General features: G+C 39.5%; 1 protein-coding gene across 1 annotated transcript in view; it reads right to left on the bottom strand.

Annotated features, from left to right (window-relative positions):
- LOC112980634 (cytosolic phospholipase A2 epsilon-like) overlaps positions 1-19,108 on the bottom strand; it is a 37,784-nt gene that overhangs the window by 4,758 nt on the left and 13,918 nt on the right. Inside the window, exons 3-16 of the mRNA XM_026095636.2 lie at positions 17,670-17,806; positions 13,782-13,913; positions 12,648-12,688; positions 12,120-12,162; positions 11,302-11,365; positions 10,471-10,634; positions 10,093-10,185; positions 8,758-8,795; positions 7,972-8,107; positions 6,509-6,645; positions 5,397-5,619; positions 4,717-4,831; positions 4,067-4,204; positions 723-830 (exon numbers count right to left, since the gene is read on the bottom strand). Of these exons, the coding sequence (XP_025951421.1) occupies positions 723-830; positions 4,067-4,204; positions 4,717-4,831; positions 5,397-5,619; positions 6,509-6,645; positions 7,972-8,107; positions 8,758-8,795; positions 10,093-10,185; positions 10,471-10,634; positions 11,302-11,365; positions 12,120-12,162; positions 12,648-12,688; positions 13,782-13,913; positions 17,670-17,806 (1,569 nt within the window). The remainder of the gene's footprint in view (positions 1-722; positions 831-4,066; positions 4,205-4,716; positions 4,832-5,396; positions 5,620-6,508; positions 6,646-7,971; positions 8,108-8,757; positions 8,796-10,092; positions 10,186-10,470; positions 10,635-11,301; positions 11,366-12,119; positions 12,163-12,647; positions 12,689-13,781; positions 13,914-17,669; positions 17,807-19,108) is intronic.

The raw sequence follows: 19,108 nt of genomic DNA, 5'->3' as shown, positions 1-19,108 counted from the left end.
TAGTTTAAACAAAAATGCTGTCAAGAGATTTAGACACCTGGAAAAGGAGCAGAGAAAAAGGACTGTGCTAAATGGCAATTTATTGGGTTGGGGATGAGGACCTAAGACCTTTTATCAAAGGCATTGATTGAGCTCACTGTTCTGCAACTCCTCTCTGGAGGAAGTGAAGAAGAGCACGTAAATCAAACTTGTTATTAACATTCAAACACAACACTTCCAAGGAACATAAATGGGTATCCAAATCAAAAAATGGGTAGCCAGATCAAAAACAAAAACAAAACGCAGTTCAAGATAATTGATATTTCCAACTCTGTAACAGCAATACTCAAAACATGTGATCTGCTAAGGCAGACAGAGATCACAGCACTGAGATGTTTGCAACAACATGTAGGTTCACTGAAAGGCCTCTGACAAAGATAATCTGGTTTAAAAATTTCAGTAGTTTTATATTTGGTCGCAAATCATCACCTGCATAAATTCATCCAAAGGAGACTAATAGAAATAATGTTGCTGAGAATGAGTTCAGATATGAGAGCAGAAACCCAATTACAAATCACTAGCAATGTGACAGCTAAGAGTAAAAAAGGAGCAGTGCAGTATTGGCCCTAGCTTTAAGATATAAAAAGCCTTCATGAAGATTTCACACTATTTGTGTCTGAACATAATAGTCATTTAAAGATTCATAAGACAGCAGATAAAATAGAAATAGAAATATAACCAACCAACATCAACAGCTCTGGGTTGGGTGCACCTCAGTGAGAATCTTTCTGAAGGATCTGACAAATGCCAGGCATCCAACAGGTTGTAGGAGAAGACATTGCTCCACAGGCCTGTGTAATGGTAAAGAAGAGAGAGACCACTTTGGAACCATTTTAATGGACAACATCTCTTTGCTTTTTCTACAGATTTTTTTTAAAAAAAACCTTTTAACTCTTGCAACAAGTCTAGGAAAGCTTCAAGTTTTCCAATCTCTCACCAAAATCCACAGTGATTTCTTTTACATTTTGTCTTTAGAGAAGAATCTAAATGGTTTTAACCATTGCATAAAGCCTTTAGCTACTATAATTCATTGCCACATACATCTGTATCGGTATATTGCAAACCAAGATTTTCTAGCCTGCATATGCCCGTCCTACAAAAAATAGTCATCAGAGAGCAAAACTAGGCCATTCCACAAAAAGTGAGGGTTTGGTCTACAAAATATAATGTATGCAACCATTTACAAAGTCAAAAGGTTTGGAGGTTGCCCCTGAAAAGCCAAGACTCAAGCAGCTAGAGCATACTTTGGGACTGTGTGCAGGGTAGACCCCTAAGAAAAGAGATCTTCAGTGTCCCTGTTAAGTTTTCCCTTGCCACATGATATTTTGAGTGAGACTCATTTCCCTCTCCTTGCTTTTTCTCATTCCCACAGTTCTTTTTCCACTTTTGTTCTAACATTTAAAAATGTCTCCCCAGTGCAGAAATCTCCAAAAGCCTCCTGGAGCTTGAAACGTATTTTTTTCCACAGCTCTGTCATGGCCTTCAGAAGAACTCTGCCAGCTATGGCAGTGGTGAGTTTTGCCTTGAAAATCTGTACCAGTGAAAGCTTTGCAAAAGCCATACATTGCAAAAGATGCAATAATTTGAATTCCACAACGCAATAATTATGCATTCCTTAATTTAATAATAGAAATACATTTCCCTTTTAAACCTAGCTTATTTGTGGAGTGGACAAGAAAACAAGGGTCTTCTGCTTCATGATAGTAGGAATGGGACTTGCTTGAGAAATATTAGAAATGTATGATTAAGAAATCAGATAGGGACTCTCTCCACACTTAGCTGCGCAGTCAGAGTTCATTTGGAGAAAACTGCTGGCCAGTTTTCATAAACACAATCTCAGTTCCCTGCAGTTTGAGAAGCTATTGTGCAGGCCTGAAGTGAAAATAGAACTACCCCCATTTCTCCTGTCTTCGTTTGGTGTCTTCTTACTCCATCACTCCTGCTCCCCTGGCCCTAGGAGTATAGTATTTTTAACATCTTCCAAACGCTGGTGTCCCCCCATGACTCAGTCATGATAATATAACAGTGTTGCCCAGATCTCTCTCACTGTCTCCTCCTGGTACCTGTATTAGCTGAAGAACTGTAAGGAGAGGCAACATCTTCTTCTAGGCTGACAGAGATGGAAAAAACAGACAAGCTTTCAGGCACCCCAGGCTTTCTTCTGTAAAGCCGAAGGTCTTGTATCCCCAAAAGTTCATCCATTCTTTCCAACTCTAGCCACTGCTCTCATAAAACATATTACCTCTTCCACCAAATGACACCTCATTTGTATCCTTAAACCATCACGCTATAGCTGATAGTACATTTTAATTGCAAATCAAGAGGGCACTTGTATGTTATATCACTAGGTGGCAATGTTACTCTAACTGTCCATCTTGTCCTTTCTAAAAATACATCTGTATCTTTGGGGTCACCTGCCAAATTCAGGTACTGGGATCAGGACTGAGCCCAGACTGGGGGTGCTGGGTTCTTTGCTAACAGACCACCTTGAGTATGCCTAGACCACACCATCACCATTGCAAAACTGCAACTGAGGTACGAGTTCTCAGAAGAGTGGCTCAGTAGTCCCACCTAGCTCCATGATCTACTTCCTACTTACGGTGGTCAGCAGAGGGTGCTTAAGGGAAGAAAATGAGAAAATGGCAAGTATAAAGGGATTTCTTCCTTACTGTACTCTCCCAGCATCTCACAAATCTTTTGGATTTGGTACTTCCAGTGCTAGTTCTTGCACTCAGCTATTATGTTTCAGAGACACCAATGGCCTTACCTTCTCTGAATTTGTCCTCCTCCTTTTGGACCAATTTATACTTGTGGCTCCTATGACACCTCCTGCCAATGAATCCTATGATTTCACTCTGTTTGGTCTGGACCCAATTCCCACTGCATCACTCTGTGCCCCTTATTCTCGTACAGGAAGACATAGGGAATTTAGATTCTCTGTTCACTTTCTCCACTTGATTCAGGATTTTATAGCTGTCTACAGTATTCTTCCTAAGTCACCTCTTTCTTAACTCATCACATGACTAAAAGCTCCAAGCATAGCCATTAAAGTTCCGAGAATTAGCTGTCTGTATGGTTAAACACAAGGTTCTGTTCTTCATACCCAGATATTTTCTCATGATTGTACTAATATGACTCTGGACTCCTTTTGCATCATACATTGAGGAGTACAAGTTCTCTGCATACCAAATAAGGAATACCACACCATGTTGCTGGTTATACAGGTTTTTCAGCTAGTAAGAAAAAACCATTTTCTTACTGGACATGGATATTGCTGGTATCCTTGGTGTCCTGTAGTGTATCATGCTTATTTACGTGTAATGAATCTACTATTCAGAGTTTAAGGACTCTTCTACAGACAACTTAACTCCAGAGAACCAGGATATTAAAGGGTGTGGTAGAGAATCCTAGCATTATGTAAAATTAAATTGAGACTAATTACATAAAAACCTCAAAGCTGTCTTTCATCCATTATTGGGAGCCACCCACTTTACTGAGATAAGGGTGGCAAAACTCATTGATTTCATCATGCTAGCAAAATTGCAAAGAATTTAGAACACTATTAAACTTGCAAAAATATTATTAACAATTGGGAAACTACTCAAAATTGCTGTATTTTATAACAAACTCAGCAATAATATTGCTTTTTGTTTTAGAATAGACCCATTCATAGACAAATTTGGATTTAGGATTCCAGTTTCAATATACAAATATTTGCCATATGAAACTGCTGCTGAGCTGTTTTTTTTTTTTTTAAAAGACACTCTTAAACAGCCCTGAAACTTCAGACTTAAGAATCACCTGAAAAGCAGAAGTGAATAGCATTATGTGAAACTTTCTTTGAACACATTTCTACCCAGTTAGCCTATCTCCAGTCACTATCTGAGGAACTCAGTCAAAGTTAGGAACAACATGTACGTTATATTTCAGTGCTGCATGCTGCAGGGCACTGGTTGCAGTGTGCAGAAACTGTATTATAGCAAATACATTTTTACGCAATCCAAATTTTCCTAAGTGAGTATATCACCTTGCATGAAGCAGATCCTAGATTCAGGGAGCTTCTTCCTCAGGTGACCCATGAAGAAGTCACTGCCAAAATCCTCTGTGTGAATGAAGGCTCCATATTTTAAGAATCCCACCTCATAAGGGGTGAACTCCACCCATTCTGCAAGCAGAGACACAAAATGGACTTTTAAATCTGAATCTCATCCCTACCTCCTTTCAGGCAGAGCTCTGAAATGACAAGGAAGCAATTGCAGGACAAGCCTTATCAACAGACTGGTTTTCATCAGGGCAATGAGTTATCATTCATCTAGTTTCAGCCACTCACTGAAGCAATGTTTCCTTAAGGTTTTCATACAGACCTTTCCAAAGACCCTCTCCAGATAAGACAGAAATGACGTTTATACCAAAAACAATTGGCTTAAGTTTCTCTACATGTGGAAACAAGGCTCTGACCTGGGCGTTTCTTGGCTGTCCTAAAGAGCCTTACCCAGATTTCTCCTACCCACAGAAGCTGGGTTCCTCAGAGAGTCTGGGCATAAAAGAAATTGAAAGAGGAAGAGGACAGGAGTTCTGGAGTTCTGAAGTACAAGGGAATGCAGGGCCTTTATTAACTGATAATGCAAGTCATTCATACATCAGCTGAGCTCAGATACAACTCAGTTCTGCCATCACCTTTAACCTCTGCAAGGCTGTAATCTTCTTTGATGTTGAGGATCATGTAGATAGGTAGAGGATTCTGACCTTGATCCAATGCTTGTCGCTCATCTGAAAGTTTATGGTCATTTTTCTGTGAATTGACCAAAAAAAGACAAAGTATGTAAATAAGAATCTCTCATTCATTGTGTCTGGGCTTGTAAGATTAAAGAATAATAAATATTTGTTTCCAGTTACATTTTCTTATTCTCTTCACTCATTTTCTGTCCATACATTTTTTTAACAAAAAAATGATCTAAACATTTACACATCCACATAAGCTCATTAGGTTACTGATGAGCTGTAGGACATTCTGTGGTACAACAGGCTCTCTTTCCTCTCAGTAAGTGCACGCATTTTGTATGGATTATTTAATTTCTTATAGAGAGAAAAAGAGAAAAAGAAAGCAAGAGCAGAACTCTGCTGTTAGGAGCTCAAATACTCATACAGGTAGAAGGAGATATAGGTTCCCTGCTCTACTGAGCACCTTCGGAGCTGGTAATTATGTGCTGAGACACATGGGGTCAAATCCCTGTTAGTCAGGAGAAATCATCTGCCTGGATAACGCTGGCATACTCGTAGGTCAGCACCTGTCCCTAGAGTTTCATTTTCAGTACAATAGTGTTCAGTAACAGACAGGGAAAATAGAGGCACAGTACCCCATCATTTAATGCTTTTTCCAGTAGAAGTCCCCACAAATCAACACTAGAGATCTGGTATCCCTCTTGCTTCCGCAGCTTTAGTTCCTTGTCATAGTACTTAAAACTTTCCAAGGAAAAGCAACTCAGCTTGCACTTGGTCATGTGCCTCCGGATTTCACTAATTGGTCCAGACAGATCCTTGTGTGACCAGTCAGTGCTCTGATACAAATGTGACAAGGTCCTAGGGAAAAGAAAGGAAATACATGATCATATCCTCACATATACATTCACTTCTTAGGCTTGGATTTAAGGACTACATCAGGTGAACTACTTGAGATCCATTGAAAACACCTTTTGGGCTCAGTTTATCAAGGAGGAGAAAAGATTTTCGGATTTAGAGGACCTCCAAATCCCTAGCGAAACTTGAAGACTTGTAAAAAACCCCTCCATGCAATCTGGGTATCACAGACTTTGCACACCTAGCTACGATTTGCCACCAGGGTCACTCAAATCACACATCAGCTTCCAGGAAAGATTCTAGAGATGAAGCAAGGGGCCAGGGAATAAGCTCTTCCTCATTAGCAATGCCAGGCCATATGCTGGCTTAGGCTTTGAGGGAGCAGCTCCATCATTTCACTGTTCCCCTCTCCTGCTGATGATGTGGCCAGGGAGAAACCTCATCTTGCTTTTCATGCTGGGCTTTAAAAATTCCCTGAACTTGAGGAAATAAAATAACTGTTGTGGCAGGCTTGTTTGTCTTTATTTGAACCTCTCAGTGTGGCTATATAAGGATTCCTAGGGATTCTAGAAAATCTGTCATGTATGAATAAGTAAGTTACTGCATTTAACTAAATCAACATGCTAAACACTGTGAGTTAACTATCAAATATTAGGCAGGTGAAAATTAGGATAGAGTCAATTTTGGAATAGAAATTGAAAACTCCAACATAATAAAAACAAGTGAAATATTTTACAATGTGATCCTAGTTTCAGAAGCTATCCCAATGCAACAACAAAACAGCCTGACACTAAAAAAGTACGCTTTCTTTTACCAAAATGAAGACAATAAATCTCTTCATAGAGCAAACTACAGAGGTGACAAATGACAGCTTTGTTCAGGGTATTCTTACCATGTTGAGCCGGATGACCCAGTGATGTATGAAATAGCGTCTAAGAGATCCAGCTTCTGAAGGCCCAACAGGTTGCCTAACAAAGATGTCAGTGCCCGGGTGCCACCCCCTGTTGTCATGACTGCTATGACTGGTACCTGTTTACATATCAACACAAGCAGTTGGTAAGCAACAACTTAGCTTACATCAGCACATCGGATTAGAGCTGAGTAAATTACAGAATTCCTGTCCTACAAGACAGTCTGACATTTCAGTATTTCCCAAAGTAAGGGAGGAAGAAATGAAATGCTGGTATTTTGCACAGAAATTTTTTTTTTAAATGGCAATTTTCTAGTTTTGACATTTTTGATGAAAAGATTCCAGCTTCTAAATTGTTACATGCTGACTTATTGAAACAGCTCAAAACTTCTTGTTTCAAGGCACATGAGTATTAGACTGCATTTTCCTTAGCTGGAACATCATCTGATGAGAGCTCTGTTTTGAGAACCAGAAGATCTCATTCTCTCTTATAAGTCAGTTGCAATGACTGGATTATATCTGCCATTAAATACCTAAAGTACTTAATCACAGTGATGAACCACAAAGCCTAATTGCATGGAAACCTGATTTGGATTACAGTGCTAAAAACCCTGAACTGCACTTAAACAGTGCTAAATTCTGAGGTATCTTGTGCCTCCTGCCCCCTCTTGTTTTCCTCTCTGGACCCTAGGGAATGTCTTCTTGGAAGGAGCACAGTATTTTTTTCTGTTATGAGTGTCATAAAAAACTAAGGTGATTCTAAGGTATAAACATAAAAATCAAAGTGACATTTTGAAAGACTGGAATATTTCTTTTACTTGGATTCTAAACTGTAAAATGGAGTTTGAGACTCAGATTTGTTTTTGAAGGAGCTGGGGTTTCTTATATTCTGAGATCTATGCTTATCTTAAATTTCAAATGAAAACTGATGTATCAGGGTTATCCAGAATGATGTATGATTTCTAAAGACAATTGCTCCAAGTCAGATAGCTGACAGAAGAATGTGAATGTCTCTGTGCTGTCATAGTGACAATATAGCTGACGTGATGAGCATCACAAGAAAGTGTTCGGTAAGAAAAGTTCTTATCAGTGTTACATATCACTAAGTGCTAGGTTTTCCCCCCAAAATCTGATATTATAAAATATCTTATTTGGGGCCTTGGTGACTGAATGCTCAAGTAAGAGAGTAGGACTGTAAGTCACAGATGAAAAGGAAATAAGGCAGAGAAAAAAACACTGGTTCATGGTTATTTTCTCAGTAAACTGGTATAGCAAGCAGTTTTAATACTACTCCTGCTCTCCTATTGTTTCATCTAAACATTTTGGATGCTTAACGTGGGACACTGAATACCTCAGTGCTGATTAAGGAACAATATACTAACAGCTACAAACATAACACATTCCATTTACACAGCACAATCCAAACCGAATGGTGCTCCACGTACCTCATGGTCCTGTAGGTCTTGCTCTAAACAAAGGGCTTTTTTAAGAGCAGAAGCCACAAACTTCTTCCGTTTCTGTAGGAAATTTTTTTCCTCCGCACATAGATCAAATGCCAAGCGAACATCTAATTTTTTTGTCCTTAAACATAGTCCAGGGTGAAACAGTAAGTAAAGCCTAGTTATGTGATCAATTAACATCTGGACCTGTACTTGCAAGTCTTTAACTCCATAACTAGACTAAGAAAAGCCAGTCTTACAGCCCCACAGAGGCACATCAGCAGAGAGCATAGACAAGGTGGAGAAGAGGCTGAGAGCCAAAAAAAATTGTAAAATCTTATGGAAAAAGTGGAAATACTGTTTACTTCTATGCTGATTTTCAAGAACTGTCTAACAAATACTGCAATCTATATACAGATACTATTAACAGTGGAATATTTACAGTTTGTTGCCAGAAGGCCTCCAAGCTGTATATATAAAAATATTCTGAATTTTTTTAAAGTTCAGAATAAATGCATATTTTTATAAGCTTGAGGTCCAGGGATTTTGCATCCGGAAAAGAATATTCTCCCCATCAAACCTGAACTGCTGCAATAACACAGATAATGGAAAATTTCAACCAGCATAGTTAGAAACATCTAGCTTCTAGTCACAGATAACTAACACTCCTCTAGGTAAATAAAACCAATGACTAAGTACTATCTCCTTTAGATATAGAAAGAAGTAAGACGACAACAAACCTGGCCAACATCTTTATTCACAACCACTAAACCCAAAGAGAGGTTTTCTTACCAGTCGTTTGACTTCACATGTAAATTGATTGTTTCATCCTGAAAAACACAATATAAGTACTGGAGATGATTTTATGCATTATCTTTTCCTTTAAGTCAGGGTTGAAGCCCTTCACTTTTCCTGAGAGCACTACTGTAGCCCCAAAGCCAAAACAATCAGAAAATCCATATAATTTTAAAAAATTCTACAAGTGCACCTTATTTTCACTCAAATATTTTATCCTAAAGTTTCGGCTATTTTAGGTATACAGAGCTGTATACAGCAACCACCACCGTCACTGACTCCATCAAGCTGCACCCTGTCTTGCCTGAGTGTTTGAACTGCGTTAGACCTCCAGGCGATCACAAAAATCCCTCTTTCAAATGTCAGGCTGCGATTTGGAGCAGCGGAAGCACCCGTGGATGTAGAGGGAGTTCACCCCTTCACAAACAGACCACAGCACCATACCAGGTGCCAGAACAGACATTCATCTTAACATAAGGTCAGGAAATCCTTAATAGGTGCAGGTGAGCCTAAACTATCACTATGTGGCAATATCCAGGGGTTCACAACATCCTCCAAAGCCACGGAAGTATATATTGAATTGTGTTGAATAACATAACAAATATGTCAAATACCCCCATTTTGGTAAATATTTGGTTTGGGATGTTTGGGGGTTTGATTTTTGTTTCTACTCAATTCAGATGAGAATTTACAGGTCTATAACACTCTATTTATAAATGTAAACTTATCCCATCTAAGTACCAGCTCACGAACAGAAGAAATCACTTCTAGCCACACTATGAATGTATTTTTACTGGGAAATAATTCCAAAAGTGTAAAATTCCTCCATGTTGCTCAGGACCTGCGGAGATTGTGGTTCAATAACGCGGGGCCTCTGTGGCAATACCAGCCTTGGGAATTCCTGTCCTATAAAAACTTATGAGAGGCAGCATACTGTAGCATGTACTGTAGGAAGAAACAGCCAGGCCTGAGGATCATATATTGCCAGCATCTCACATACATCATCAAACAAGCCATAAATTCTGAGAATGGTCTGCTATATTGTGTGCAAGTTTTAATTAAACCATTATTTAATATAATCTATTTCATAGGATAATCATCATAATATAGCTAGAGTATCTTAAAGGCACTATACCCTTCCTAGATTCCTTCACACCCCCAGCATAGCCTGTTATTATTTTGGCATAGTTTTCTAATTCCCAGTGGAGTATAGATGAGAGGGACTAGCAGTTATATATCTAAACCTCTACTTCACAGCCATCCATTTAGCTCAAGACCATCACTCTTCGGATCATATCTTCAGATTTATTCTAAAAAGTTGGCATCAATCACCTTGGCTACTGCTACTTTCTCCTTGAAGGGAAGTGAATCCAGAGGAATAGTAAGGGATGCATCGCTGTCTCTTTTCTCCTCACCTGACGTACACTGAAAAATATATTATAACGTAGAAAAATATTTAATATACACACCACAAAAAAACACTATCACAAACCTATTTTTTTTTTCAGACAGGGTCAATATCCAGCAGTTTCCAAGCTGGCATCTGATACTTAGGTGTTTTAGGGGGTATTGTGCTCTTCCAGTGCAGAAGATCGTGCAAGATGATTTTTAGTTAAAAATACAAATTCTTTCCAATTGCCTCACTGAAGTTTCTTGTAAGTATGGAAAATCATCAGTTTATTGTGCTTACTTAAGCTAATGATAACATACCAAGCAGAAACGTGACTTCTTTTCTGGTAGTGCAAGGCGTAGTTCTGATTGACTGTACTTGACATAATGGAACACAATGGGCTCTTCAGGCTTGAGGGGAGAGCGCAGTGAAAGTTTCTGCCTCTCTTCATAGGATCCTTTCACTGTAAATAAGAAGTCTTTTTCTAAAAAAAAAAACAAAAACAAAAAAACAAAAAAACACGCATATGGAGAAACTAATGATTATGATTACAGAAACAGAACATTAAGCAATCACTTAGAAGCTGTTTTTACATACAAGCCATTAACTATGCAAAAAGGTTCCAGATTCTAAATAATAATTATCCAAACAAAGAGCATTACAGAAAAAGAAAAAGAGATGAAGAGCTCACGTAGCAGCAGAAGAAGCCCTTGCAGAAAGTCAGCAATGAAGGAAGATTCAGCAGAAAGTAAATTATTGATATAGAAAAATTTATTAAATTCTATTTTACAGTACTAATAAGTTTCATGGTCTAATTTTGAAGTCCGGTTTTCATAGTTGGTCAGCACAGACAGACATACATTGTACAGTTGCCGGATCTGTGGTCCCATACGTATTCCTAACCATGCAATTCCTTTGCTCTGACTAAAAGAACAAAATAGGGAAATTACAGGATGAGAAAATGACAGAAAATGAGAAGCTCTGAAACATCCAAGTTGTTTCTACTTCACAGGGTTCAAAACCCACAGTCACTGTGTTTCCTTCCTTGTAGCACTTTTCTTGACATTAAAAAATCAAAAATTGAAAGTTATGCTTTTTTAAAAAATTTACTATTAAAAAAAAGATTTCTTCTTTCTAGTTTGAGGTCTAACCTGAAGCTTCTTTCTTCATCCATCTATTGTCCACCTGGACTTCCAAGCAGGAAATTTCACGAGACTGTAGCAGGGATGAATGATTAAAGAATTAAGTATACAAAACATGCCACATCTGAGTCACTTCCTTGCTATCTATGCCTTGCCACCAGGGCTTCCTGGGATCCAGAAAACTGTCCACCTTTAGTTTACTTAGGCTGATAAGAGAATAACATAGGCACTCTGAAGACATGCTGGGATTTTAGCTGAAAGAAAAACGGCAGCAGTGCTGTGGTCTATCCTAAGGTTTTCCAGGGTTGAGAAGGGAGGGGAAACAACCAGGGAAGGAATAGGAGCATGCAGAGGGTGGGCCTCACGAGGGTGGGATGGTGGGTCAGCCAGATCACAAGGGTCTCCTTGCAGACAGCTGCATTTGGTGAAGTTTCGCAGTCTCCTGCTACCTCCTCTAAACAGTCAGTCAGGAGCATTCAAGAGAGCTACTTCTATATCATCATGTAGAAGTGGGGAAAACATGGTGGCTGTGATGGGCTTGCTAAGAGAAGTCCCTGCAGGGGATGATACAGACACAGAGAGTCAATGGGGCAGCACCTTCCTCTCAGCCAAGGGGCTCGCTGTCGGCTGGTGATGGAGGACAGTTTTGTGGGCATCCCAGGCCCACAGTGTGATGGTGGCTGGGGCAAACACAGCATCCAATTGTCTACCTCTCCTTCAGCTCTATCTGCAGTGAGGTGTTGGGGCATCTCCCAGATCCACTGATCCCACCTCCAGTATGAAAATGAACATAAGGTAGAAGAGAAATAGAAGCAATTAAAAATTACCACTAATACACCATTACTGACAAGCTTTTCAGGAGGAACCGGACTGAAAAACAGAAAAAAAAATGTAATCAGAACTAAGCTGAGCTAAATGCAACTTTAAATGAACAGCAGGAATAACACTTTCCTTGCAGGCTGCCTTGTCCAGTAGTGTCTCCAATAAGTCACTGATTTTTAAATGCATTCTTGTTTTCAAAGGAGATATCTGAGATGTGGCTTCCTTATTTTTGTTAAAGGTAATTGTAATGAATAGTAATAATAAGCATTGTGGTTGCAGTTCTTGTTACACTTCTCCCTCCTCCTTCTTCTTCCCTTCCTTCTCCAGGAAATGTTGGGGAAGATTAGTATACAGGATGATTCTTGGTAGATAAGGAGCACAGTGTTTCTGCTAATATGCAACTAACTTAATAAACACCTGTTGTTGCTGTGATACTTATTGTTTTAAACTATATCACATTAAACCCTACCTGTATTTATGACTGCTTGCTTTTACAGAGTACAGTTCTTCAGTCCCATAGAGTTTTTACTCACATGCTCTCTAATGCAAACTCCACCTCCAGCACCTCTTGTGTCTGTAAAAGATGAATTAATTCTGAGCATTTGAAGCCATTTTCTTTCTCACCAGCTAATCTCGTCACTGATTATTCTGGCTCCTGAAATAGCTTTTAAAATCCAATTTCCCTCCTCTTTTATCATATGCTGGGATGAGTGAAAGCAAATGAGTCAGAGTGATTTTGGAAGTTATATTTTCCCTACACTGGTAAATGTCAGCTCTCAGCTGATGGACAGCAATTGTTTGCACTTGTCCATTCAGTTGTGTGGCAGAGTAAAATGGTCACTTAGGTAAAGCCCAGCCCTCTGCCTGCAATGGCTGCTGGCTCAAAACGCTGTCTAAAGCTTTGACTTTTCTGGGGAACATTACTCTTGGATAACACAGGGCCTTCTCAGTTCTGATCGAAAGGACTCCCCTAACAGTGATACTGTGTTGATTGGTTATCAGACAAATTAATAGATTTCCTGCCAATAGTACCTCTATGCAAGCTGAATGCCATAGCATATCCCATAAGAAAAGCCTGTGAAACAATATACATATACAAAACATCTAACCTGGAAACCCAAAGCCCATGCTAAAGTCATCATATATGTGTTCAGGTACACTGAAGTGATGAGATAGTTACGGTAATGGGCCACCTACAGGTTTTATCATCTCAGCATGGATCTTTGTGTTATATTCAGGTATACATGAAAAAACTACATGACAAAAAGTATTAGTATTAAAAGTAAGTATTCCAAAAGCTGTGCTAGAGTGTGCCTGAACTCATATCTGCTGGGCTCAGGAAAAGAAATTCTGTCAGAGACTCTCTGTGCAATGGCTATGGGGTCTACTACCTCTAACAAAAGTATCAGAGTCAGGAAAGAGACAAAAGGGAACTCTGGTATCAAAAACTCTGCTAAGAGGTTTAAGGAGCTAGTCAAAACTTTCAGGATGAAGTCCAAGGTAAGGAGTGCTTTCTGCTGAGAAAGGTTTGGAGGGTACTTTACAAAGTGCATGAAGTACCACTGGAAATAAACCCTTCCACTTACAGTTGCTCTACAAGAACTTATTTAGGAAGTAATACCAAAAATATGTATCCTTCTTGTGGCCAAGGCAGTTTTATTCCTCACCTGTGGATTTAGCTGAAAAGTCAAGTAAGCAGTTTCTCCAAGCTGGATTTTAGCTACATCGAAGAGGATAGCAAAGAGGAGGTCATCTTTAGTGACTGCATTTTCATCATAGACTTTCATCTCCAGGATGTTCTGGGAACAGAGATAGAGAATCAGGAACATTTCTATTTTGAGCCCTTGTGGCTGAAGGAACAGCAAGACATGACCAGCATATTAAGGAAGACAGAGAAAGAATGGAGAGAAATGAGAACGCAAGTCCAAAATATTCATCTACACAGACCTGAAGAAATATGTTCTGAACCCTGTATAGCTGATTTTGTCACTGATTTGCGTCTGTAGAGCAGTTTTAAATGACAGAGGCTAGTAAAGTCTTTGAATATGCAGTATCTGTATTGAGAAACAAGGTTTGACCTCTAATTTGGTTTGAAGTCACCACTTTTCTGTAATCTGTAGGAAACTATCCAGTGGTAAGGACTTTATTGCTAGCTGCAGAATACAGATCCTCAGATACAAGCAGTGATTAAAATACATTAAGGAAGAGTCATATAATTATTGCTTGATTACATAATTATGTCCTGTAAAATATTAAACAGATCACATGGCGATATTCACCACATAGTCTATGGAAACTGCTATGTTTTTGCTGAAGTGGTGAAAAAAGTACCCAGAAGGCAGCAGAACAAAGGCTTGTTTCCATTGGATTTATATCCTGCATCTCTCAAACCTTCAGTTCCTTCCTCCTACCACACAGTGCTCCTCTTCTCCCTCCTGTATCACCTACCTGGAACAGCACATCCTGTGGCCAGGTTGTAGCTATATGTACGCTGGCTGGCTTAGAGGTGCCTAACAGAATGGCTAAGCAGCTTAGTGTTAACGGCTATTTTTCTCAGTGGGGAAAGTGGGTGTCTCTCCATATAGCCAGCAGCTTTTTAAAATGAAAACTCTTATCTCAGAGACTGCTACCTATCTGTCAGATTTAACTGAAACTTGCCAGTGGTTCAGTGCTTGCTAAGGACATGCAAACAGAACTGTACGTTGTCTCACACACAAACACGTGCACAAAAAGAGTGATCACATGAGCTTTGTTGCCTTAAAAATTCAGGATTAAATCACAGGAAGAACCATAACTAAACTGGATAGACAACTGAGTAGATAAGTGACTTAAAGTAGACAAGTACTTAAAAAAAGGTCATCCAGAATCCAAATATTCAGGGTAATTTTGACATCTTTCATTTCCGGAAGAAACTAGTAAGTGATGGATGGCAAGCAGTAGTAAACCTGAGTCTGCAGTTTGCTGTCAGAAGACAGAAAGGCTGCTGCCATTTAAGGGCATATATGTAAATGCAGCACATCATGGTTCAGACAAATAAAATTATCTGTTCAGTGCTGGCAGGGAATGGAATACAAGATTCATGCCCACCAAACTCATTAACAGAAACCTACTGACAAGAATCAGAGAAAAGCAGCCACTGCAGTTAGGTCAATAAGCTGTAGAACATAATTTCAGAGGAAAAGGAAAGAGATTTTAAAAAGCCGTTATATTAGTTTGGAGATGATTAAGAATGACAAGATAGAAATATACAAAATATGCCAGGCATAAGTAGCTTACAAAGGATTAGAGAAGGTGATGGAGGGGATGTGCTTAAAAGTGATAATTTGTGATTTGTAGAAGGAATGCTTATGCTGAATAGCAGATCAATTTTCCTAGCTGTGATTCTGTTACAGGCTGTCATTATTTGGCTAAACTAATTGACTTTTTTTCTTAGTGACTGACTGATTTAAAATCCCTAACTTACTCAGAGCTAGCCAGGAATGACGTATGTGGCATGCTGACTCACTAAGGTAGGTCAGACGCTGCACCACGCAGTCATTGCATGGGAAGCAGAAAGGGCTCTCTGGGCAATTCGTTGCTTCTAATGACTCTTGAAAGAGGGTATATAAAGCCTAATTATTTGCTGCAGAATTTAGGTCAGCATTTGCCTTGAAAATGTACTAGCTGAAAGCATGGCTGTGCTAGGAACCTCAAAGCCTAAAACAAGGGCTCAAGCCAAGACCCTCCAGGTGTCAGCACCTCACCATAGCAGTAGCACTGGGCACCAAGCATCTACCAGAGCGGGACCTCCAAGGACACCCAGGCTCCCAGCTCCACGGCAGCATGGCTGGAAGCCCTCATGCACCAGAGGGAGAGCTGCCTCAGGGTGGCAGTCCCAGGAAGCCCATCTTCGCTGATAGTATTTTTCAGAAGTTCATCGAAACAGATGCATTTCAATAAACGTTTCAGCTCCTGATAGGAACCAGCTGAACATACCCAAGTGTCAAGATTTTGTTCTTTTCCAAAGCGATAGTGTATTAAGTGATTTTACTGAGCTCTAGCTCCCATGTTTTGGTGAGAGGAATATCTGAACTATACACATGACAGGCAAGGAGAAAATAACCAGACCAGCAGACTCCAACTGCCCTCACAGTATAACAAGCAGTGTAATTGCAGTGTATGTGAAGAAGTCTGTGAGAGGTTTAACTTAGTGAGGCTGCAGTGGCAGACACACCAGAATGGTTTGGTTGTCCTGAATCCCCAGGACACATTTTGTGCAGCACACACTAAAGCCACAGCAACTACAGTACCACTGCTGTTGCTACACTGAAATTATTGAAGCTAATGCCATGTATCTTGTCCCCTGGTGCAGAGTTACTTCCGGTTTCAAAGTAAACATGTGGTCTTCCCAGATGCTATTCCAACAGGGACCAGTTTGAGCAGCTTCCTGTGGCCACTGGCTCCAAGATATTTTTCATCTGTTACGTTTGGTATCACAATTTTGCCTGTCAGCCCTAAGGCATTGCAAGACGAGAGCGTTCTGGTGCAAGTTACAGATCAGTCAGTGGGTGTTTGCTCCCATGTGGCAGTGTTGTAGCTTGCCTTTATGCCTTCATGCAAAGCCTGCAGGGCCCAGTGAACTTGTGCCTCAGCGCTATTTTGAAAGAAGTTGGAATTTTTTAGGTTTGCAAGGAAAACGCTGGCCATACACCACAGAATGGTGGACATTTTAAGGTTGAAAGCTGTGCTGAAGAGGATAAACACCACCTAACTTTATGAAACTAAGTGAATTTGAGGGCTTGTAGTGTGGACAAATTTTATAGCCAAAGGAAAGAAGAACTGTTCACTGAAGACTCTTTGGCATAGCAACACACAGAATGCCCTGTTGGAGTAGTCCACTGATGTACAAGAGAGCCAGGGAATTGGCCTGCTGCTTTGGCACCTGGTAGTGGTGCTCTTGTCCCTCCCTGTCACTAGCACCAGGAAATTAAGGATGCAAGTCATAAAGCAGGGTTTGATTGTCCCAGGCCTGAAGTAAGTCTGATTTAGAATCTATCACTTATCTTTGTGGTTACTTGGACTCTGAAACAACGAGAGGAAGAGCAGATGTAGGTGCTGCTTTTTGAAGGGAGTGATTGGTGGGACTTACAAAGCTGCTTAAACTCTCACATTTCTGTGTCAAGGTAAAAGCTCAGCTGCTTTTCTCTTGCAATCTTTAAATTGCTTTTCTTACTCAAGGTAGTTCTAAAGGACTAGTGAAAAAGTACAGCACTGTGATTCTTCTACTAGTTAGCTCATATGTGTCTTTTATACAGTTCAATTTACTCTGAAATTCTTACTTTTAATCTTAAAAAAAATTGCAAAAAAGAAGTGAAAAAAGTGATGGGACATTTTATGAATAGATGTGGAACATCCTGGTGACTTGAGCTCAAAATAAAATTTAAATTTCTACTGCATCTTACTCCACATCCCATACCCAGATCCTTCACACCTGTGTATTGTCTAGGTACCCTAGATACTGATAGTACAATGAGATCTCTGCCCCAAAAGAAAAACAAATGCACTCTGCACCTTACTTTTACTTGGCTCTGGATCCTGAAGCAAAATGTTTCATTCCACACTGGATCTTTGCAGTTCTTGATGGTTTTAGTCCGGACAGTCTCAGAAGAAGCAGTGGGCAAGGAGAGGCTTACATAGCAATCGGTTTGACTAACTGCATTTAAAAAAAATATTGTAACTAAAAAATTTCCATTAAAATCTTAGAGCATAGGCGTATAGCACTGTATAGACAGTAAGCTGCATAAAGGAAATATTGTTTTTCATATAACTTCTCCCACATTACTCAACAGCACTACTACTTGTTCTGGTGATGAGGTGGAAGCTCTGGTCCTAAATGGAGATTCAAAGAAGTTACAGCAGTAAGGGGAGCTGATAAGAAAAAAAAATGCAGAGATAGTTTTATTTAACAAAAATACATTATTTACATGTCCCATATTCAAAGCAAATCAACAGATCTCTGTAATGGTGAAGAAAAAGTTTGACATTTTATGAAAACTTTTTTAAAGAGCAAACAATTTAATTAACTCTGAGCCTTTTCTGATCAGTACTCTCAAAAAAGAAATCATACTGAAAACAACTGGCTAACTGTCCTTAGCTCTTAAGAGGGGAACAGAAGTCTGTCCATTTTGGTCTGCTGCCCACACACAGCTGTAGCCCAGTCCTTGTAATGAGGGAACAGACTACATCTTCCAACAGGCGGTCAGTGGGTAATCTGCTGGAAAAGGTCTCATGGCATATTGGCTCTGATCCCAGCTCTGCTCCAGCCTGCTAAGTCACCTTGGCCGACTGCTTCCACTTGAATTTATCTTGATTCTCTATCTGCATTTCCACATCTATAAAGCTGCAATAATGATACTTCCCCTTTTTGTAATCTGCTTTGACCTCGCATGGTTAAAAACATAGAAATAATAACTACTATTATTATTATTTTCACAGGACCCACAAGAAGGGAGTGCTTTATCAGTAATTACGTTTTTCTTTCTCTACCAGTCCCTTGATTCTCATTCCACACTTTCTTTAAACTTGCAGTGTTACTTTTGTGAATAGGTATGGCTTAAAGTGTGTCTGGAACCATTTTATGCATGGTTTATCTTTTAACTCTTCCGATAGAATCTGACCATGAAACATCTTCCAGTCTTTCAGCATGCATTTGATAGTTTACCCCTTACTTTCCACAGAAGGGAAAAAATGACTTTAACATGACAAATGCAAACCTCCCTTTTTCTTTTTATGTAATATTATGCTATTTTTAGACTTACTACCACAACTTTAAAATACAGACCATGTGCAGTGTACCTTTAGGTAACAATTTGTTGGTCAAGGAGGTTATAAAATCATTTCTTTAGCTTTTTTGCAACAATATTTTCTACAATTCTTTGTCCTCCATTGACTTTTAACCGTCAAAAAAGAAAGTATTGACTTGGCATAGTTACATCCTCAGACAGTGTCAGAGAAG

The sequence above is a fragment of the Dromaius novaehollandiae genome, chromosome 5 (assembly GCF_036370855.1).
Source record: "Dromaius novaehollandiae isolate bDroNov1 chromosome 5, bDroNov1.hap1, whole genome shotgun sequence".
Taxonomy (NCBI): Eukaryota; Metazoa; Chordata; class Aves; order Casuariiformes; family Dromaiidae; genus Dromaius; species Dromaius novaehollandiae.
The sequence above is the reverse complement of the archived record's forward strand: the minus strand, read 5'-3'. Positions and strand labels throughout refer to the sequence as shown.